General features: G+C 40.4%; 2 protein-coding genes across 2 annotated transcripts; one reads left to right on the top strand and one right to left on the bottom strand.

Moving 5' to 3' along the window:
• The first annotated feature begins 4,175 nt into the window (after positions 1–4,175).
• Positions 4,176–5,952, top strand: si:ch211-39i2.2 (uncharacterized protein LOC449866 homolog). The gene is made up of 2 exons (XM_040119534.1): positions 4,176–4,457; positions 5,095–5,952. The coding sequence occupies exons 1-2, from the start codon at positions 4,280–4,282 to the stop codon at positions 5,538–5,540; spliced, it is 624 nt and encodes a 207-aa protein (XP_039975468.1). The 5' UTR covers positions 4,176–4,279; the 3' UTR covers positions 5,541–5,952.
• Positions 5,953–6,908: 956 nt separating this feature from the next.
• On the bottom strand, positions 6,909–22,454 carry brd8b (bromodomain containing 8b). The gene is made up of 18 exons (XM_040119533.1): positions 22,362–22,454; positions 21,403–21,499; positions 20,149–20,218; positions 19,955–20,004; positions 19,716–19,838; positions 19,555–19,635; positions 18,914–18,978; positions 18,018–18,184; positions 17,387–17,578; positions 15,707–15,800; positions 15,105–15,247; positions 14,386–14,824; positions 14,237–14,274; positions 13,962–14,155; positions 13,441–13,533; positions 12,235–12,303; positions 11,643–11,928; positions 6,909–8,066 (listed from the first exon to the last, which is right to left on the bottom strand). Exons 1-18 carry the CDS (start codon positions 22,435–22,437, stop codon positions 8,007–8,009), a joined length of 2,337 nt encoding a protein of 778 aa, XP_039975467.1. The 5' UTR covers positions 22,438–22,454; the 3' UTR covers positions 6,909–8,006.
• Between the last annotated feature and the right edge of the window lie 1,295 nt (positions 22,455–23,749).

Below are 23,749 nucleotides of genomic sequence, written 5' to 3'. Positions count from 1 at the left end.
ACTGTAAACTGATTACCTCTTCTTTTCCCCTGCTGTTGAACAGAAAACAGTCATTTGAAGGCATTCCCTTTAGCTTTCACAACTTGTGATGGAAATTTAGCAATATTTTAGACATTAAACATATCAAACCACTTTTTTGATTACTTAAAAACATTCATAGTTGACGATCTAGAACAAAACCAAAAACCCGTTTTAGGCCTACATGAAATTGTGGACAGTAAAGTATTCTTAACACAGCCCAAGGCTTTAGCTGTAGCAAGCAATACAAGTGTGTATGTCAATAATTTGTGCTCATCAGGATGCTGATATGAATTTACGTGTGTTTTGACCAAGTTCCTTCTTTGTTAGATAAGGATTTTAGAAAACAACACTCGCTCTCAGCTGCAGACATGTGACTTCTAGTAGAGGCCACAGGAGACGGGTCTGACTTGTTCTGAACTGAAAACACAACATCCCGGCCAGCTGACATCAGCTATCACACCGACACTGATGGATGGATAACACTGGCACCATTGTGGCCGTGTTTGCACAAAGCAGGTCACTGGCTGTTTACTAAAGTTGATTTTAGGAGACTGAATATCAGTGACCTGAGCTCATCTGAACTAGTGATACATCTGTTTCAGTTCATGGGATTATTGAGTAACACACTTGTTAAGGGGTGCACTGGGGTCCATGACTTCATTAAACATTAAACCTGTGACCATCATCACCCAGAATTTGCAATATTTGTTCAAGATAAATTTGCAAATGCTACTTTTTAATGCATTAGAGTAGGCATTCGCTTGGAACCGACAAAAACTGAGAAGACAAATTTGAAATGGTAAAAGAATTAATAATACAAGAATTGTGCTGTATGTCTTAAAGGTACACAGACAATGACACATGCACACATTCAAGGTCAGCATTGTTAAAGTAGTGCACTTATACTGTCACCACTTGCTGTACTTCCCCTGAAGTACCACAGAAAGACACTTCGTCTTTAGTGGGAAGTCTTTCTGACGACATCATCTTGTTTGAACGTAATTGGTTGGCAGCTGAGATGAAACAGCATGGAGATTTCCCAAAAGGGTGAGTCAGGCCTGGGAGGTTAACCTGCAAAAGCACTACCTTCCTGCTTGGTGGCTGTTCTCACATCATGCCAGTAGGTTGGACTTTAAGGCAAAAGTGGAGTGTTGGCAGGACGTTTACTTGTAGCTGGCAATGAAATCTCAATATCTATTTTCAAACTGATTGTGAGTCAGTGAAAGTCCGATAAAACCAGTTTGAGTTTATATTTCCTTGATCTTACTTTGAGTTTTTTTATATCCAGTAATACAATGAAGAACTACAATATTTCTTAATGTTTGTTTGTTAACCCACTATTTTGGGGGAATAGTTGCCACGGTGGTGGGAGTTACCGAGCATAAATCTTAAGCTTCTGAGGAAGAAGCAAAACAGAGTCCTGTGTTTAGTGGATACACTTCCAACACTCCACCAGGTGCGTGTGTTTGAATGGCGTGTTACTCACCTGTGAGTAAGGCAGGGCTCATGCCACCATGTCTAGACCTGATGTGCTCATACACACAAACGCACGCCTGCGCGCACACATACTCGGATTCAGGGGAATCTTGAGTCCATACACTAGAAGCAGATAAGAACTAGAGTTATTGAGAAGTGACATAAAGATTAACTAATGTGTTTTGTTTTTTTTTAACCAGGAAGATAATTTGATGGAACTACTACTATTTTTCTCAATAAAAACTTTGGTAAAGTCTAATGTATGTTTGGTATATTTTTACTCTAATCATCAGAGAGACCATGTTTCACTATGACTACTGTAAATTTCATAACAAAACTATTTATACCCAAGGTCAGTACAGTAAATGATCAAAATCTGTACGATTTTATTAAGTGCCAACATAATTATTACACATTAAAATGTTTATTTCATCCTCTGCTCTTTTAAAGCTTATGTGCCATTTCTCTCACTTACTCAACATTTATGGCATACTAGGGGCTAAACTAGTCTTACTGCCTACAGCTTGAGTGTTTCCCCAGTCTGAATTTTTCCTTCATCTTTAAAGAGAACTCCACCTATTTAGCATTGCATTCCTATAACATTGTTGGACTTAATAAAAAAAAGATCAAAATATATGCATCAGAACCAGAGATATTGTTTTTTTATTCCATTCATTCTTCCTCCTTGGCAAAACCCGGTGCCTACATTACCCACAATGCAACTTGACTGCTGGCCGTTGGGTCTGAGATTCAGTTGTGTTATCCCAGTAGCAGCTGCTGTATCCTGGAGCCTCTGGCCTCAAGCAGAGAGGAGGAGTGGGCTACAGAGGTCCGATAAGTTCGAGTCTTTCAGATTTTTTTCTATTTTCTCAAACTTGTCGTCTTCAAATCCAGCCCACGCTGACTCAGGTGACATCACTTGAGGACATTTATCAGACTTCACACAGCTCCTTCTAGGGCCACAAAAGGCTTTATACGATGACGTATGACATAGTACTCCTCAACATCTGGAATCAGACTTTGATGTGAGAAATGGTTGGAGTTTCCCTTTAAATATACCACCTGTTGTCAAAAAGCATATATTTCTTAATATCAATTTAGTAGCCATAGCAGTAGCCTTTAATCTGTAGTAAAAATAGCATCTCTGCTCCGTTGTGGTTATCAACTTCTCTTATGACACTGAAAGTGACAACTGCATGTAATTAAGTTTTATTTAGAACCCGTTATTTGTGATCCATATATTAGTCACAGGCTGGTAGATTTCCGTTGCAGCATGTACAGTATTCCCGTTCATTTTATCAATAATCTTAAGTATTCAGATGCTTTACTTAAGTCAAAGTGCCAATACCTCAATACTTAATAAAAAAATTCAAATCTTATTAAAGTAAAAGTAAGTATTACTAGTAAAATGTACTGAAAGTATGAAAAGTAAAAGTTCTCTTAATGCAGAAAAGTGGACCCTGTGAGTGTTATACAGTTATATTATTACTTAATATGTAAGCAGCATTTTAAGGCTGGTGGTTGAGATGGAGCTGATTTTAGCTTCCTAAGGTAACACTTTATTTTATGAGTCTTTAAGTTCTTTATCATTTTCTAGGACGTTTTCTAGGCAAGAACTTCGATTAATTAGGGATTTCCTCGAATGAAAAGCTCTATTTGAACTGTTCTACTATTCTATTTCTATTGGGTTGGCAAAATAATAATACAAAAAAAAAAGCACATGTCAGCATAACGTAATACAAAATCACCACAAACTGCAGCCGCCAGAATGATTATAAAGTTGAATCAACACCTCTCCGAAACTCCTTCATGAAGACGGGATTTATTGCAGACAAGGGCTGCAAGCAACGATTGTGTTCGCTGTTGATTACTCTGCTGCTTATTTTCTCGATTGATCGGTTAGTTGTTTGGGCTCTGAAATGTCAGAAAATAGCAAATAAGAGCCCCTGTCTTCAAATTTCTTGTTTTGTCCAAAAAAAAAAAAAAGTCAGTTCTCTGACATAAAAGGCTAAAATCCTCACATTAGAGGAGCAGGAACAAGCGGACTTTTGAATTTTTTCCTAAAAAAAAATGACACAAATGATTACTCGATTCTCAAAACAGCGGTCGATTAATATTCTGTCAATGGACTAATCAACTAATCAGTTGATTGTCTCAGCTCTACGGGGTATTCGGACGCATTCGTTTTAGCTAGGTGTACCTAATAAACTGGCAGCTGAGTGTATGACTTGAAAGCAAACTCTCGTCTGTACGGTAACGTGTAACTACACCTGTCAGAGTAACGTGGTAGAGTAAAACTGGGGCGTAGAAAGTGTAAATAAAGCACAAGTGAGCGTCCTCCCACGTTACATTCACTTATTGTCGGTAGCAATTATTATCAGTTCGTTTTCACGCTGTTCGCGGGGGGAGGGCGGCGTCTACGAAAAAGAAAAGCAATGGCGAGCACGACTACAAGCAACACAGTGACTGCAGCGGCATCATATTGCACTTACATTGCTCTACGGCGAGCGGGTTGGCTGTCAGCCGTACGTGACAGGGCTCAGCCGCATAGCCCCCCGGCAATGCCCGGACATGTTGCGTGAGCCGCCGGTCGGGAACTTTCTAGTCGGAGGCGGTCAGTCCCGCCCACGCGCGAGAGCGCTCAGCTGATGCAACGCGCAAGCTCCTCCGCTATAAAAGCCCTGCGCCCGCCGCACGCACCTGCCCAGCTAGCCTGCTACATGGAGAAGACACGGACCGAGCGTGTGGAGGAGACACCGGAGCACTGCAGACAGCGATCGGGATGGTCTATACCGCGGCTCTGCTCTTCGGACACGGCGTGCCCGTCTTGTCGGAGGAAGAAAGCGTCGTAGAGATGATAGGAAAGTACTTCCTCCAGCTCACGTCCCCGGGCCGAAAGGCGAGCTCGGCCCGGAGGGGGAGCGTCGAGAGCTGCGATGAGAGGGAGAACAACTCGCCCTGTAAGTTGCTCAAAAAGTTACATGTGCTTTAGTAAAGAGACGACAAAAAGTTGTTCATTAAAACAGTCGTTGAAAGTCAGTTCTAGTTGGCCGAGTTAGCTATAAAACCGCTGAACGTTCACCTAATCACGGTTAAATATTAATGCGCCAACATGATTCAAATAACCCTAAGGTAAATATTGGAACTAGAACTATACTGTTTGGCGGAAGAAAAGAGAGACGCGCTAATCTCACCGCTGGGGATGTGTCTGATGTAAGTGATTCAGGTCTTGGGATCAGCTGATTACAGGCTGAGCTGTTGGCCCTGCTCCTCCTCCTCCTCTCAGCTGCCGATACAGAGACAATATTCTGATGACTGTTGGGAGTTCAGTGCAGTTATTGCAAGACGTGAGACGTGATCACATATAGTGACAAAAAAAGGGGAAAATGACAGAGCAAGGGTCAAAGTCTTGAAGGCAGATGTGGTGTTATGGATAACACTACACCTTCAAGAGAGAAACTAGGAATACACTGAAATGGCTTCGGCCACAAGTTGCTGTCAGTATAGATATGAAACTATTTGAAAAATACACTTGCTGCCATGTATACTGTGACTAATGCCCCGTACTCTAACAACACTCTTGGTCTCTCTCCACAGTTTCCGACATGGATGCTGGTTTGGGGCGCGAAGAGCGGCTGCTTCAGCAGGATGTGACCCGGCAGCTAGAGCGCGCTCTGACAGAGGCCAAGGCTTCCACCCTCCAGTGCCAGGTGCTGCTGCTGCCTCATCAGATGACCGGCAGGGTCGGCCAGGATGTGGTGCGCTCCTCGGCCGACGAGCCCTGTGGGCTCCGCGGCGCCACCATCAGGGTCTATGTGGAGTGCAAAGATGGCCTGAAGTCTGTGGGGAGCATCTTCCCAGACCCGACTGTCACCCCCACATTTGAACTGTCTGTCATCTTCAAGGCAGACAAGGATAACAGCTGGCCACCACTCATGCACATCTTCGAAACCAGCAAGGTGTTGAAGCTGAGACCAGAGTACCGGCTGGTGAAGAGGAAGCTCTACTCCTCCGCCAGTCCTGTCATCCATGACTTCAACTAGGGGTGAAGTTAAGAAAATAAACCCCATTTTCACTGTTTACATCTTTTTTGTGTGTTTCAATGTTATTCCTCGTGGTTTAAATGACAGACTACATGCACCAACTCTGGCCTGGCATGTGCTGGAAAATGCTGGAGTTTCTGTGTTTGTATTTTAGCTGGAAGTTGATTGTTCTTTGTTTTATGTATGAATGCCTAACTTAGAGCAGGAGGTAAAACTGCTTGTTTTTTCCACACTCCGTAGCCACTTTGACAGTAGTTTTGCACAGAGCAGTTGAATGTTTACTGTATTCTGTAAACAGGAATATTTCTTGCCGGGAATGGGCGGGTCTCACTCCTGAAGTACACTGTACTTTTTGTTACACTTGTTATTTATGTGATTGTAAAATAAATGTTACCCAACACTTTTTTTTTTTTTAAGTCCCATGCTTGCATGAGTGTACTTGGCGACTTAACTTGCTCTCTTTGTGAAATGTTCTCCCCTGAACACATACTATAGATACTGCTGCCAACATATTGATGGTGCCTGGTAGTTTATGACTTGAATACACAGCTTGAGTTTTGGGTTTGCCTACAATTTAGGGAAAATGATTACACAAGGTTTAGTGTGCTATTTCTTTTCAATACATTCATTTAGAACACTGAATGTGGCTGGTGACAGATCAAAAACCCCCAGTAACAAACATTTAAAAAAAAAAATTTGGGACACTGGTGTAATCAAGACATCCAACTCTAGTCCACCACAAAAACAACCATCTGCCCTGATTCAGGTTTGGATCAGATAATCTTTTTATTTAACAAATGTACAACAGAACACATGATACATGTATCGGCTACCCAAACACAAAACTCGACATGATCCCTCACACTGGTACAAAACTTGTTTTTGTACTCCCATCTAACAAACATTACACAAACATGTTTCTTATGCTACTTACATAGCACAAATCTGGCTACTTCCTAAGTGACAAGTAGAGATGCATCAATACTATTTCAGCAACAACAATTTCCACATACTGTGTTTTAGACCTTTAACTAACGCAACACACCACCTGTAGTTTACATTACTACCAAACGTTTCACAAAGCATATGTTCACTTTTTAGATTGATTTCCTACCATCACAGGCAGCCATTGGTCTCTATTCATTTTGAGGAACTGTTTTGAAAACGTCAGTGAAGGCACTGACACTCTTCATCTAAGATGTGAAAGTCTGCTGGTGAACAGCAAGCGTTCAAATGCAAAAAGGCCCAATATACACTCCACTACTTCTGTAATTGCTACCTTGCATTCTGGACTTGGACGACATACTTTTAAGGTGCCTGAGTGTATGTGGATGCACCATCAACGAGATTAAAACTATACATGATCTCTGTAACATAAGACAACTGTTTAATGCGCCTGATTACATATCTCAAGCATGTTTTGTTTTTGCCAGCGTGTTATGAGGTTGGTTTTTGAAGTTAAATTTAATTGTATCCCGAATTTTATAGAAGCCCAACTTAAAACCTGTGCTTTGGAAAAAGGTCAGCAGAAATGTAAAGTACCTGCAATTTGCAGTTAATGTGCTAAAACATGTAAAACACCGGTATGTTCCTTTAAAGCCCACAGATTGCAGCATTATAATCTGTTACTAAACACAGCAGATAACAACCAGTCAAGTGACGTCTGATTTTCTTAATGTAGAAAGACATCCTCGTTGCATTAATGAGAAAGGCAGAAAATCCTATTTTAAAGATGTGTGATTAGTGGATCTCACTATAACATTTTAGTAGTGATCAGACTGATAAATGGTCCTGGTGCCAGTAGTACCAGTAGTATTCATTTTGTATTCGTGAAAACTGTACAGTATGGTTTGTCATGTGGCCATCCTGGTTGTTGTTGCTGTCTAGTGTATTTTCAGCCCATATACGCAGGGCACGTTTTGGTGCAAGACACTCAAACCGCTCAATCAACCCACTAGTATTAATGCATCCACGATTCAACATGATAGAAATATGGCAAGTAAAAATCACCTGCCCTTTATCATTGGATCCCAAACAAACTTTTGCTGGTGTAAATGTTCTTTTTCTCTCTTTCCACAGAGTCCTTTGCTGTTCCATGTCAGCTGGAGGAAATGATGACTTACTACCTTCGCTGGTGAAATGATACTTGGGGAAAGTGGTGCGCTGGCTTGTTTGTCCTGGAGTAAAATCCCATAGCGCTGGACATTAACCAATCATATGAACTGGAGCAGAGGAAACTCTCTGCGGCTCTCTCAGACACACACAGACACACATACCCTCATCTACGCCAAAGCACGAATGACTAAGTGTGTATATACGCAGACACACATCAGGCACACAGAGACTGCAGTCCTCTTCAGAAAACAACCAAAGTGACCAGTAAGTATTCAGCTCCACCTTCCCTCATTCCCTCATTCCAAAGTGGCCTTTCTGCTCTCAAAGTGTCTCATTCTCTGAAATCTCAGTCTATTTCTTCATTTTGAGGTCAGCCTCCATGGCACTACGGCGACCCCGGGTGCCTCCGTCCTGCAGCAGAGAGACAGATGAGGAGAAACGGAAAAAGAAAGAGAGAGAGCAGGAGAAAGAATTAACATAAAAGTGGAAAGGTCAGTGGTCAGTCGGACATTGTGAAGGCAGGCCCGGTGGCGGGCCTCCTCACGTGATAGAGCTCCGCACAAAAACACAGCACAGTCCACTTCGGAAGGCTTCCTCCCCAAATGAAGAACATAAAAAAAAATAATGGTGAGAAAGAAAAAGAAAGATTTGAACAGAAAAGAAGGAGAAAACAAATTAGAACATGCAGAGACACGGACAATCGCACGTAAACAGAAAAACACAGGAAACCAGCATGGGATCATTAACCGACGGTCGACGGAAGCTTGGGTGATGAAAGGTTACTGGATCCTGTTTGTGTGTGTGTGTGTGTGTGTGTGTGTGTGTGTGTGTGTGTGTGAGAGAGAATATTGTGTCCATACAGAACTAAAAGTTTATGAGGGTGACACGGACAGTGATATTTGAAGGCATGTGTGTGAAACTGTAAGAAAGAGCAGGAGTGAGAGTGGCCTTTAATTCTTTTCAATGACACACATCTATGTAGCTGAGTACGGCTGGGTACTGATAGTGTTTTTGCTTTTTTCCCCCTCGGGATTACTAAGTATGTGACACGAACATTTAGTCCCTTAATGACAATAATGGAGCAATACAGTCTTTCATCTTGCCATCAAAACGGTTGTAAAAACTGACTGACTAGAAAAACTACTTTCCACAAACAGAAAAAACAAAGAAACGTTAGAGGAACAGTCCCAAGTCTGAAATGTCAAGGAAGTTGTACTGTGTTTAAGCAAAACAAAATTAAAATAGAACACAAACAAAAAATCAGATCTTTACTAAAAGATATTGTCCGGGTCCCACAAAGTTAAGTTAGTTAATACATTTTAAGTTATATCAATGAGAGATTTCTATATTTGTGTTTTTCTTTGTGCTCTTCTTACTGGTTTTGAAGTGGGTGGGGCTCAGTTAGAAAAAAGGTGATGTCATGTATTTGCGTGCCCCAATCAGTATTGAGCAATATTTTAAATCAAAATATGACAACTGTTGCAGATCTGTTTGCTATTGTCACCTGGCAAATGTGAATTAAATCTGCCAAACAGTCCTGATTACCAATTCAACTATCAATAAATAATATTTTGGATGTTTTTTTATTTTTGAGTTTAACTCTTTCTTATTTAATCATTAATATCTAGTGTTACAGAGCCTTAAAATTTATATTAAGATTTAATAACAATATATGGGATTAAAAAAAAATAAAATCTGATAACAATACGTTGGCCAATTGTATTGTTGGCCAAGATACATGTTGAATGGGAGATAGAAAAAATTCAATTTTAGATTTTAAAGCTTGAATTTTGTTCATATTTAGGCTATAATCCATAATATAATATGGGAACTGTTCAAATTTTACTGAAAATTTGCAGTTATATTATTGGTTAACATCAGTAATGGTGGCTCTGATAATTATTTAAATACGTAAGACTTTTATTCTTACAACAGGTTTTCTTCCTTTCATCCCACTAACATACAACTGAACTGAGAGAAAGAAAAGAACAGATGAGAGGTACAGACTGAGGTGTGAATAGTGTGTATGTTTGCGTTGAAACAAGCGTGTACGGAGCGTGGCCTGGTTCTGATGAAATCTGAGGGAGAACCTGAATACTTACAAAGAGAGAGAGAAGGAAAGCAGGAGAGGCCATTGGGACACTGTCCTGTAGGAGGACAAACATTGGAGTGAGAAAGAGAGAAAAGACACACATGTGCGTGAGAAGCAAGTTTCATACAAGTCTGCGTCAAACACAGAAGCACGCTGAGGGACAGGAGTCCATTTGACCGCTGCACAAGACAAACACCTCTAAGTCTTCACACAACCTTAAAAACACAGGTATCCACATTCACACTCCCATATGCAGATCATAAATAATGAGATTAACGACGAACACACACAATCGGGCAACATACACAAGAAGGCAAGCGCACGCCCATACACACTAACATGTCTTTAACACAGCTCACAAACACCATACCACAGTTCCCATCATGGCTTGTGTGAAAAATATCTTGACTTTCATTCAGTCACAGCACTTTTATGAGCTACAAATGTTATATATTGATATTCTTCAGGTAAGTAGAGTTCTAAAAATAAAGTGACAGTCTTACATCCACTCTAGTTGAGCTTGCTGTGGAGAATCAGCCAAACAAAGATTAAATCATTCAACTTGCCAAATATATTCTGTAAATAAACCATTTGCAAAAATTCAAACTTGTTTAGACTTTCCAAGAAAATGTAGCACATTCTCAGGTTTTCCCTCTCGGGAAATGACTTTTTAAAATTCCTTGATACTTCAAAAAAAAAAAAAAAAAATGCCAAGAGTAGAAGGGACCCTGTTAAACACACACTCAAGACTCCCACATTCATGCAGTAAGTAATAAACACACAGACACACACACGCAAAAAAAAAAATTCACTGCGGATATAGTGTATGCAAACCACAGCAGATATACAGTCAGACAGGGGTAGACAAACAGCTGAGTCAGTGACAGGCAGATGCAGACAGACAGAAGTTAGCGAGGAGAGGTGCAGCCAGCATGCAGGACATGAATCAGGTGGGAAGTCAAGACCAGGAATCAATCCACTGAAGCACATTATGGCAAGCAGAAGGAGGTGTTGATCAGATGTCTCAAGTGTCCCATGTTTTCAACAGTGTGTGTGCATGTTTGACTTTGGTACATTGTGAATATGATAATGCAAATATTTCAAATATATTCCCCTAGATTCATAAACACAAAAGTAGCCTGAATTCAACTGATGTTATGTTATTTCCAGTGTCTAGTATCATTTTGAATTACAGCACTTAGGTTTCAGAGCTGCTACAAGACAAACTTTCACAAGTCACATGCAGGTCTTTAAGCAATGATCCGCTCACTTAAAAAGCCCCAATCTGTTTTATGGTACTGTTCATCTATCAAAATGGCTCCCAGGTAGAGGCCTAAGGACCCGCACTCTGCACAATCAGGGTTGATCAAGGATATGGAGGAGTAGGAGCAAAGTGCTTTAGTGTGCAAATCGACACGTGCTTTCTCCTAATGTCAATATAGACAGATGGATAGTTAAGAAGTGGACTATGCAACAGGAGGGGTTTGACAAGTTTCTGTGGACAGGTTGATACTTTTTTTCACTCTGAAACTGGACACCTACTCAGAGTTGTGCAGTTAATTTGAATTTTTCATGTTATCTCTAAAAATCATCACATTTGTGAACTGAATTAATAACTCTGGCCTACGAACAAGGAAGAGGAGACAGACTGCAACATTATAGAGGCCTCAAACAAGACTCAATGATTTTGCTATTGCACACCCATATTCTGGTACACATGCACTGTTGATGTTTTCACACTCAACACATTTCACAGTTCAATTTAGGAACATTAACGGTGAAATTTGAGGATTTGTAGTCTTCATAGAGTTCTTTATCAAAATGAGACTTGTTTGACACTTTGACAGACTTATAAGGGAATCCTAATTTTACCCCTACCAAGTCACCCAACCCACCTTCTCAGCCGGTTCTCCTGGCTTACGGTTTCCCTCCCTGCCGCGGAGGCTCTTGGCGGAGATGGCGCTCTCTGAGGTCTGCATGATGAGCTGGGTGGCCAGGAACTGCTGGACGTGCTCCAGGACATCACGCTGCATCTCCAGCGCCATGTGGTACACGTCGTGGTCCGACGAGTTGTACATGACGGCATTCTGAAACATCAGCATGATGTCTCGCTGAAACTCGGCTGTCGTACGGATCACACCGGACTCAATGTTCTTCTTTATGGCCGACAGGTCCATGGGTCTGGAACAGGATGAGTGGTAGGAGTCACAGGGCAGAGGGAGATGTTTGCATTAAAGTCTGTGTCTACTATGAACCATCAACAATCAATTTCACTAGTGTTAGCTGCAAAGGTTAATTTTGTTGAGGGCTGATCTTAACACACATTAGGCTCCATGGCCTGTCAAGCTTACTTGTGCAACAAAAACATAACACACAACTTTGTAGGACTCTGGGGAGAAAGCTTATAAAACTCTTTGAACCAGATTAACAGCCTGTGATTGTAATTTCACTAAAAAAGCAAGTGATTGCATGCGTGTGAGGCCAGACCTGTGTACGATGCTGTGGTAACCGGGGGCGATGTCATCTGACACAGGCTGCAGGAAGACACTGGCATACCTGAGAGACACAGGACATCAGCAACAGTAAAAATCCGGTTTCCCCTTAAAACAGCTGCCATGAGACCCTTTTTCTGCAGACTATTTCCTGTAACTAAATCTACCTACATTTTGCTTCTCCAAAGGTGTGAAAAATCAGTTTCACTGCACTGACAGGTTTGTTAAGAAGAAAAAGGGGAAAACTACCATGTAATTTTTAGAACACTGTGCATGAATGTTTTACAAAGTCAGTCAACAGAAAAGGCACAAAGAAACTAAAACGTTAAATCAAGAACTTGAAGACTAAGGAGTTTTGCCTAGAATTAGCCCTGATAAGTGTCTTTCTTATTTCTGCACTTGTTTCACAAATCTTTGCCTACTATTGGCTGCAAGGATAGTAGTGAGCATAACTCTTGTGTCCTCTTTTGTTTGCACTTAGAGGGAAAACTTTCAACACAAATTTTAAAACTTTACCGAAAAAAGTAAGTATAGTATAAAGGCTGTAGAGGGTTGTAAGTTGATCAAAGTCATGTTGCTGGTATTGTTTCTGGGAATGTTGGGATTTTTAAATCACTTTGGGAGGAGTTTGCATTCTACATTACATTACATCGCATAGAAATTGTACAAGGTACGTTTTCAAGACTGATTTTGATCCCACTCTGACTGTTTGCAGGAAAAATATATTCATGCCTATATTAAATTACAATAAAATAGCTGAATTTAGTACCATCAGGTTGGAAGATAAAATGTACATAAAAAATAACTGATTAGATAAAAAATATATCACACATCTTTTTGTGCGACTTGTCAAAAATATATTAGGTGTATTGAGGTTGAGCTCAGGAAATAGCTCTCATGATATCAGTTTTTTTGTAGAATGCTGGCTATGTGGTTTTGGTACTATGATGGTATTATCATGATGTACTGTAACATGAATGGACCTAATATGGTTGATTTATAGATAAGAAAGCTCTCTGCTATTTAATGACAAAAAAAGCTCAATACAATCAAGTTGATTTGGTTATAACATCAAAACTGAAGGAGCAAAAAAGAAAAAAAAAATCTTTCCAAGTGAGACTGACTGTGAGGTATTGCTTAAGTATTTTGACCAACAAAGACCGATTGATTATCGAGTCTTGGATAGGCCCAGAAGCTCTACCTGTGATTGGCCGCAGCTCTCCACACCAGCATAATGGCTTTCTTCCAGATCTTCTGTGCCTGGACTGCCTCCTGGTCCTCACCACATGTAGATCTGATGCAGAAAAACAGAGCAGGACAGGAGGAGGAGAGAGGAAGTGAGTGGGAAATGAAGAGAGGATTGTAAAGTCCACAGTGAATGGAAATGGAAAGCAAAAGAGAAACCCCAAGTGGCAAAGAGACAAAAGCCCATGCTGTTAGAAATTTTGATGTCAGCAGTCACACACTGCTTAGCTCAGAGAAATGGAGCCCTAATCTGATTCAGAGGTCCTGACATGAATATTCATGAAAAATGCCGGCTAAGCTCTATCTAGTTTTAATGCAGGAGTTCACTTAAAATGTTTTGTTGCAGTAAAGGCAGAGGTCATCTCAGGACATTTCCCTGAGATAATCACTTTACCACTATACAGTTCAAGTAGATAAAAATGGTTATTATGGCACAACATGTGTCACATCATTTCTGCAACCGTAAAGGAAACCTACAGTTGGGAAGAAGAGGCCGGGCTGCTGGCCAGTGAATCGGCCGTGTAGCGCTGGGACGGCGGGCCATAGCCGTCTTCACTCTCGCTGGCTGCTCGCTCCACCTCCGACAGATAGGGCCCCTCCCCACACTCCTCCTTCAGCTCCATCCCTTCTTCAGGGTCACCCTCACTGCCTGCCTCCTCCTCTTTCACCTCCTGGAAAAAACACGCAAACAAGTACAATGACTGCAATTTACAAAGGATGTTCCTGTATGTAAGTATGCACAAGTGTGTTACCTTGGACTCTTTCCCAGATACAGAGCTGTCCTCAGAGTCTGTGGAACAAAAATGAGAAGAGGGTTAAAAACATAAACACGTGAGCATGATTTGTGTTTGTGCGTTTGTGTGTGAGTCTGTGTGTGTGTGTGTGTGTGCACACAACTCACCTAGGCAAGGTGGGTTGGGCTCAGGCTGGCTCCACTCCTCTGCTTCACTCTTCACTGTTGGTTCAGTGGCCTCCTTCCCTGTCGCCCCCACCTCCATAACCTCAATTCCTGTAGCACCGTCATCAGAGGCAACAGAAGAAATGACATCACTTCCTGTCACCTCAGGTCCCTCACAGTTTCCTTTAAGTTGCTCTTCTCTTTTAGTTTCTGGTTGGTTGTGGGTCTCTGTGCTTGCAGGAGTCGGGGCTGACATTGCGGTCACATCCTGAGGTTCCTGTGTGGGGTTGGCGTCTCGGACTGTGGGTGTAGGATCTGAAGTCTTCAGCTCCTGGGTCTCCCAGGGGCCAGGGAGGGTGTGTCCCTCGGAAACAGCCTCTTCACACAGAGAGAGTGCTGCTTCTACTGCTGCTGCATCCAAAGCCTCCACAGAATCATCAACCTAGGAGGAAGGACGGGAGGGCAGAGAGGGTAGATAGAGATAATCGAGATAGACAGACAGAAAAGAGGGAGGAAAACTAATTATTATTTGCTGAATCACAACTAGCATATAATACCCTATGTGATCTCCATGACTGAGCAAATGTTGTTAATGTTATATATAATGTTTTACCCAGTGGATGTTTTCTGTACTGGGAATTGATGACAGCAGGTCGAATGAGGCAAAATGATGACCAAATTTTGACCTTTTTTTTTACTCAATGATATAGCATCTACCGTACCTTCTCCTCTATGATGGCAATAATGTCTCCTACGGTCTCCAGGTCCAGTTCGTCTCCCATATAAGACACTGCTACAAGGTCCTCTTCTACTAATCCCGTCTCCTCACCCAGCTCTGCCTTTACTGCAGCTTCTGCTTCACCCTCTGCAAACACACAGAAGAGTAAATAAAAACATAAGCGCACAATAAAAACCTCACTGCACTCTTGCGTTATAAGTAATATAATGGAAAGGGATCTGGTGGTGTTGTGATCACAATATATGTCACCATGATGCCTGATTGTATGTGTTTCTTTGTTTTTTAAACTACCTTGTAACTGTATTATGTGTGTCTATTGACTACATACAACATTTGACAACAAAGTGTAGAGTCAGGAGATATTGCATGTTTTGAAAGCTCCATGAATATATGTCTCTGGGTAGCAGCCAAACAGCAAACAAAGCAAGTGTGCTATGTTCTACCCATTGAGCAATAAAAGGCAGTGTGGTGTTCTCCCAGAATAATCCTTTGAGTAAGTAAGGCATTATTCAATAACACATTCTAAAAAGCAGGAAATGTGCCTAAGTGTGCGCATGCATGACTAGTCATACAAAGTATATTTACCTGTGATGACCTCATGACCAGGTGGTAGGGCAGTGGCTGCAGTGGCTGTCTGTAGTCCATTAGTGAGGTTTCCAGTTGAGTCTCCCTCCACAACCTGACATCAACAAATACAAAAGACTGCAAAATGAGTTTTTAATCCAGTACTGTGAAAAAAAAAACCCACTATGAAAGAATATAAATAATATGAATTGATGTTGATTTTGAATATTGCAGTGAGATCTGCTGCCTGTGAATCACTGCTTCTTAAAATTAAAATTCACCAAAACAAGAATGAATACATGACAATCACCACAGTTAGGTCCATAAGTATTTGGACAGTGCACAATTTTCCTAGTTTTGCCTCTGCCTCTTTTATATATATATATATATATATATATATATATATATATATATATATATATATATATATATATATATATATATATATATATATATATATATATATATATATATATATATATATATGTGTGTTTGCAGAGGGTATATATATAGCATTAACCATTTAGGTATTACAGCCATTTTTATACATTGTCCTTCATTTTCAAAAGGCTCAAAATTAATTGGACCATTGACTGACAGTTTCAAGACCAGGTGAGGCCTATTCCCTCCAGCAGGTGAAAGGTCTGGAGTTGATTCTTAGTCTTGAATTTTTATGTGGTAGCTGTTCATGGGAACTCTCAATATATGGTCGGATTAGGCCGGATTAGACTGCGCCAGAAAACATCTATAAAAACCTGCTCAGTTCTGGAACAAGATTCTTTGGACAGAGGAAACCAAGATTAACTTGGACCAGAATGATGGGAAGAGAAAAGTATGGAGAAGGAAATGAACAGCTCATGATCCAAAGCAAACCACATCATCTGTCAAACATGGTGGGGGCATGTATGGCTGCCAATGGAACTGGGTCACTGGTGTTTATTGATGATGTGACTTCTGATAGAAGAAGCAGGATGAATTCTGAAGTGTACAGGGCTATAATATCTGCTCAGTCAGCCAAATGCTGCAAAAGTGATAGGACGGTGCTTCACAGTACAGATGGATAATGACTCAAGACAAAGAAATGGAATATTCTTCAATGGCCAAGTCAGGCAGCTGCAGTAAAGGCCCAGCAAAGCATCTCAAGGGAGGAAACTCAGCATTTGGTGATGTCCATGAGTTCCAGACTTCAGGCAGTCAATGACTGCAAAGGATTTTCATCCAAGTATTAAAAATAATCCTGATACTTATAATTATGTTGGTTTGTCCAATTACTTTTGGGCCTCAGAAAACAAGGGATTATGTATAAAAATGGCTGTAATTCCTAAACAGTTAATGTGATATTTTTGTTAAACCCCTTGAATTAAAACAGAAAGTCTACACTTCAATCACATCTTGATGGCTTCATTTCAAATCCATCATGGTGGTGTACAGAGGCAAAGCTAGGAGAATTGTGTCACTGTCCAAATACTTATGGACCTAACTGTATATCCTCATCAAGATTAACCAACAGTTAAATGTGATATTCCATGATTTCCTTTTGTACTGACATTTTAAAAGGTAGCATTTCATAAATTGGTATTTATAGGGTATAGGAAAAAAGTACAGCAACTTTGAGGCAGTTAAAACTGAGTCTTGTTCACTTTCATTTTCTGGTATTCTTGTACCCTTGGATGTTATCATCCAAACTATGGTGCCACTTACCAGGCGGGGGCTAGCTGAGATGAGGTTGCCCTTTTTCAGCAGCTCTGACAAAAGAGGTGAGGGTGGTGGTGTGGCCTTCTGGGTCAGGAGCCTCTTCTGTGGTGAGTCATCTACTAGAGTAGCCAGTCCTCCATCTTTGGGCCCGGGGCCTGGAGCGTCTGTCACTGGTAGAAAAACTCCGATCCCCTGGGCCTGGCAGAGGCAGCAAAGAATCAGGGAGAGTGGCTGGCACAGTTAGCCACAATATTGGAAATATTTCCTTCTAGGAGGTGCTGTGTTCGCCAGTAACACCATGATTTGAGTTGAGCTTTTTCCATGGACTCATAATAAGCAAATTTGTGGAATCCACAGCAAAGTCAGTGCTGAATTCAAAGTCAAGATATTATTTTAAACAGACACAACAGAGTGTAATTTGACCAGACAACTTGACATTGAATTACAGAACATGTGACAGTGACAAAATCCATTTAATTGAAGCATAAATTATACTTCTGTCAACTGAAGTACCAGTGAGTACCATTATATTCTGTGGAATTATTTTGTGTTACAAGTACAGAAAAACTGTACCTTGGTATATCGTCACTTTTAAATGCGTACATATGGCAAACACTATTCTATATGAGTTACTTACAACTGAGTGGGTGGTGGTGTCATCAGAGGCAACACCTCCTGTATCCATGGGTGGTGTGGGGACCGAAGAGTCGGCCTGAGAATCCAGCGTCGGCGGGCTGGCACCCAGAGGAGAACGTACAGTTACACTGGGCAGACGCTTAGGTGTGTTTTTCATCGCCTGACGAGCTGTGACGGAGACAGAGGGTCAAAGAGGGTGAGAATAGAATGATCCATTTTGTGAGGGAACTTCGTTCTAGGAATTAGAAAAAAAACTGCAACACAGAAATCATGAGCAAGGCATCATATGATAGCACTGTCATTCCATCCCCAGCATATCAGAGAAACAACCCCTTGTCTTAACAAGTAAAAAAGAAATATTCCAAGAAGAGGCCAGAGCAAAGCATTCTAGTAGTTGCAGATTTACTGCATTAAGTCTGAGAAAGCCTTCACTGGAATATAATTGTGCAAAAACCCCTGTCCTGCTACATCTTCTTTGTTTGTTTTGATGTTATGTCTACATGGACCTTGTTATAATGTAAGATTTCACAGATTATTTTGTGTCTGCAATTTTGCATCAGTTTTTCTTTGATCTTAACAATGTTATAAAACCATACAACACTGAAACGCTTATCTCGGCAAAGTCGCAGATAAAGCTCTCACGCATTGAAAAACAGATGTATCTGGCATATGGATATATTGACAGAAATATGGTGAAATTTATTATATTCTAATGCACCGTCAAAATTTCTATTATAGCATGCCAGGCAATGTAGGAGGAATGATACAATGGAATCACCTATCAAAGATACATGTGAAGTTCACAATAAATACCTATATGATCCAACATATTGGATTTCCAGAGGAAAAAATACATAATTCGAAGCAAGGCCTTCACAGTGTGCAGAATAAATCTACCTTGGTATGCTGTTTCTGTAGCTTTCCTCTTCTGTTCTGCTTCCTCCTCATCCTGCTTCTTCTTTCTGGAGTTGGAAAAACAAACAATCAAATGATCGACAATTTGGGGAGATGGTAGCAGAAATAAAGGAAAAGATTGTGGCTGAAAAGCTGCAAGTTTGAATCCCAAAGCCAACTGGGAAACCTTCTCCTCTATTTTAAGAACTACTGTTAAGGTGTCATTGCTCACTGCCCAACAGAGACTATAGTTTTACTAAACAGCTAGCTGTAAGATATTATGGCCAGTAAATGTGAAAACAAGACTAAACATTTTGAGTGTCATGTTTAGTGCTTTCAGAAACCTTCTCATGTAACAAAAAGTTGGACAATAGGACATCTTGACCAGCTGGTGACGCTACATGAAAAGTCAGGGGATTGCCAAAGTTATTCAGATTCATTCCCAGGGGACCAGGAATGTCTGCACCAAATTGTGTGGCAATCCATCCAAAAGTTGAGATATTTTGCTTTCTGGACCAAAGAATTGAATTAAACAGCTGGGTATATGTTGGTATTTGAACATGCTGTAGGTCCCATATCAAATACATAGTCATAAATTAATCAAAACAATTAGCATCAAACAGAAGAAAAGTCTGATGGCTCACAGTGTGATCTCTGCCCACAGCTCCTTCAGCTGGGAGTCCATATGACCTGTCTGTATCAGATCCACCTCCTTCTTCAACTTCCTGTCAGGACAGAAATCACAGGGAGGTTAAAGGTCCCATCTCACAGTTATCAAGGGTCTTTCTTTTAGGTGTGTATCTACCTGTACTGCTCTTGTGTGTCTCGTAGTAGTTTTTTCAGCTCCTCTATCCTCTCAGCAGTCAGCCTACGAACGATGACATCTTCAATGGTCTCAACCACCTCACCTTTCTCGCCACGCTTACGCCTGGAGCAAAGAAGGCACAAAGACTTTAAGACATCTTTCAAAATATTTTACTCATGGTTTTTAAAAAATCATTATCATGATTCTGCACATAGATGAGTGTGTCTTGTAGCACTAACTTTGGTGCTTCTGTGGCTTCCAGTAGTTCGGAGTATTGTGAGGCACAGTGCTGATGTAAGAGAAAATGTGTTATCTTGAATGAAATGCTGACAATAAAAGACAACATCCTATCTTTGAAGAACACATAATTTAAGAATTGGATAGTGAAAGAAACAAATGGATAAAGTGCTGTGTAGGTTTGCGGCTGTCTCACCTTCTGTGAGAACCAGTCAGGCGGACGACCAGGCTCTGAGAAAGGCTTGATTGCTCTACTCACAGACACCCTGGAAGACAACGAGATTCCTCAGAATAAACACACATGCTGAGAAGACAATCTGAAAATAAATGCGTGTGGTGACTTTAGACATGCATTTACATTAGGAACAAATGCATATGGGTGAAAGAAGTCCAGGATGTGGTTGGGGGAAAAAAATAAATAAAAAAAATCCCTATCATTGTCCCTGATCATCAGCACTGGAACTTTTCACAGAAAACACAAAATGCTTCCACAATGATCCATTTCTGACTGTTCATATATTATTTTCTAATTACATTTTAGAAAGATTCGGCTGATAGTCATTAATTGTTTAAAAAAAAAAAAGAAAGAAAGAAAAAAAGATTAGATCGATACTGATCTTCTCTTACAAACTGCTTATTGGTGGTCAAGGATATGTAACACCATTGTCTGAGATCCTACCTGTCACTGTTCAGACACTATAACTTGTCCAAACCTGACCTCTAGTGGTGAGAATTCAGATGGCCTGTTTTACAATCATACTAGTAGCACATTTCTTGCACTATGTCCTAAAGGATGCACATAACCAGATCACGTGTGAGCTAATATTTGCCTGCAGCTCATTTTGTAAGAGGACAACCTTCAGTCTGCCTCTTACACTCCAACTGTGAATCCAACTGTGTAGTAATGTGGGTTGATGCTCTGTTTTCTGAATGTAGATCATTGTTGTTGAAGCTTAGGGAAAAAAACCTTCAGATGTTAAAATCAAGAAAATCGGTGCCATGAACCAATTTGTATGATTCTTTCCAAACACTTTTTCCATACAGATTTTTTTTCTCCTTCTGTTAGCCATCTCACTGTAGTGATTAATAATATCAAATGCACACAATACTGGCTATCCAAAGGTTCAATGTAAAGACATAAGGGCTGATGATACATCTGTACTGCATGTTTAGGTGAGTTTAATCTTTTTGTGGCAGTAGGATTAATCTGTTTAGCTGTTGTACTGCACAAACTGAGAAAATTACAAGATCAGAGATATATTGAAGAAAATATGGTAGATGGTGTATCCATGACATTTACGGTCTGTGCTACTAGAAGCAAAACTCTCTCACATTCCATCTCTCTTTGTTACTGTGTTCCTGCAACCCACCCATCATATGAATGTTTCAAATACAACAGAGAGAAATCTGCTCGTATTTTGTTCTATTTTTGAGTAGGTTTTCTTTTTACCAGTTTTGGTCGCCACTCCTCATAACAGAGGAAGCCAGGCACAGTTTCTCCCGGACTGACCAGGGCTCCGTCGGCCCCACGTTCAGTATCTTGTGTTCTGTGGAGAAAAAAAAAGTACAAATATGCGGAGACATCACAACATGGCCAGGTATTCCTAACAGCCACCGGTTTATTACCGTGTTTTGCTAAAACGTTGAGAAATCACTGCACTTTTTGTTGGTACTTTGAGCTGCTCAATTTGGGCTTATTCTGTCTTAAAACAATAAACTCAAGACATACTCGTCAAAATATACACACATAACAAAGAACACAAACACGAAAAACCGAGACAAAATACTAACTTACAGTGCCCGGTAAGTTAAATTCATGTTTTGTCGGGCTGATTTTGTTGTTTGTTTGTTTTGTTTGTTTTGTTTTGTTTTGTTTTGTTTTTGCGAGTCATTTCGTTTAAGGCCCATACGGCCTGCGGTGTGTCTATGAGGTAAAGGTAAACGATATAAATCGCTATTACATGACTTACAGATTTTATTATTTATCAAAGTTAGCTAGCTACCGTTAGCTACACTGACGATACTAGCGTCATGTCGCTATTAAGATTAATTATTGCAATATATATATATATATATATATATATATATATTTACAAATGCTGGCGCTTGAATACAATTTAAAAAACAAGATAAAAGAAACACAAAATAGTCTTAAGTCATAAGTCATAAGCCACAGCTCCAATAACATAGTTAGCTAATGTTTGAATAGTAGCGTTAGCTTAGCACTGTTGATGACGGGGGACCCATTCATGAGAGACACACAGCTACACGGTGTAACGTTTTTAATCAAACAACGACGTTAATGGGACCACCTAAAAGAGAATAACTGCACCGTTTGGGTTTTTTAATGTTAGATTTTTGCTGTAAATCACAAAGCAGATTGAGAAAGAGTTAGAAAATATTACTCACTGCCGATACCGCTCGCCATTTCTTTTGTGACAAGGCCGGGAGCACAACTTCCGCCGGACAGGTTTGAGTGGTGCATACGCTACGATCGAAACAGTGGAACAAGCGCAACGGGAAATGATGTTTAAAAAAAAAAAAAAAATCAAGTGTGTTGATGTTTACAGAGCTGCCAGAGTCACAGATCACTGCCCTGAACGGCCCTGAGTTTAGTATCGATAAAAAGGCCATCTTCCATTTTCGGAATCAGTCAGACACGGAAGCTAACAGGTTGATAGGAAGTCTTTAAGTTGTAATGGTACCTGACTGTTAGTTCTCTCCAAATTGAGAGGGTATGAAAACGGAGACCGCGTCTCTGTCACTAGTAAGATGTTTATTGTGTCTTTCCAGACGGCAAAGAGCAGAAGGTACACAGGTCATCAATCTAAATTCCTCAATGCAACACCACCCCATTAAGAGATTGTAGGTATACACACTAAAATCTAAAAATGTTCTGATTTCACATTTTCTTCATGCATTTTCTATACATTTTATCTGCCACAGTGATGGCTTAAAAGCTGTCTCAAAGCCTTCTCGATATTGTCAGGAATATAATTCTCGTAGAAATGCTTTTTAATGTGATTTTTAAAATTTTTTTGTTTATTTGGCTAAAAACACTCAAATGTAGAGATAATGAGTTGAAAAAATATCAAAATTACTCTTTGAAAAAAACCCCACCACGTTTATTTGTAGAACATAAACTCCACGAGATGTTAAAATCCATAAATGTCCAGAAACAGTACCTTGGACTGTCCTCTGCCCTGGTTGTGAATTCAGAGCAGTCACAATTTCTCCGCCGACATCAGTGATGATTCCTCCCCTGAATGAGGATTAAGAGTCAGCGGTTCAAAACACATCCAGATTCTTTCATTATGTTTCAGCAAATAACTGTTGTTGTGGATCCAGTTACATAAAGGATCATCCGGATGGAATAACACAGTGGACAAATTCTGCCAACTGAAAGGACTGGTAAAGAGTAAAACAACCGAAGAGCCGAATCTGGAGTTCTGTTACACCCGAGTGTTGATCAGGCCAGATCTGATGAGCTTGATTGAAGACTCATGGTTATATTCTAACTGTAGATTATCATTTAATTATACACAGGAGTCATAAATGTCTTGAATTGGGGAAAAGGTCGAAATTCCAAGTAGAGTTATTTTGGTAACTAAATGTTGAGTTGGGTCATTTAAAGAGTAACTTAACACCAGGAAATGGCTCAAAAAGCCAACCAGAGAGCCCTCAAGTAATTGTCGGTTCCCTTGTGCTAATCTCATGCACTGCCTGGTGGTTTGGGACACGCACATGTCATTTCTCAGTAGCTAATTTTGTGCAGTCTGGGTTAACATTTGAATGAC

Source organism: Xiphias gladius, chromosome 23, assembly GCF_016859285.1.
Source record: "Xiphias gladius isolate SHS-SW01 ecotype Sanya breed wild chromosome 23, ASM1685928v1, whole genome shotgun sequence".
Taxonomy (NCBI): Eukaryota; Metazoa; Chordata; class Actinopteri; order Istiophoriformes; family Xiphiidae; genus Xiphias; species Xiphias gladius.
This window is presented reverse-complemented; position numbering and strand designations above follow the sequence as displayed.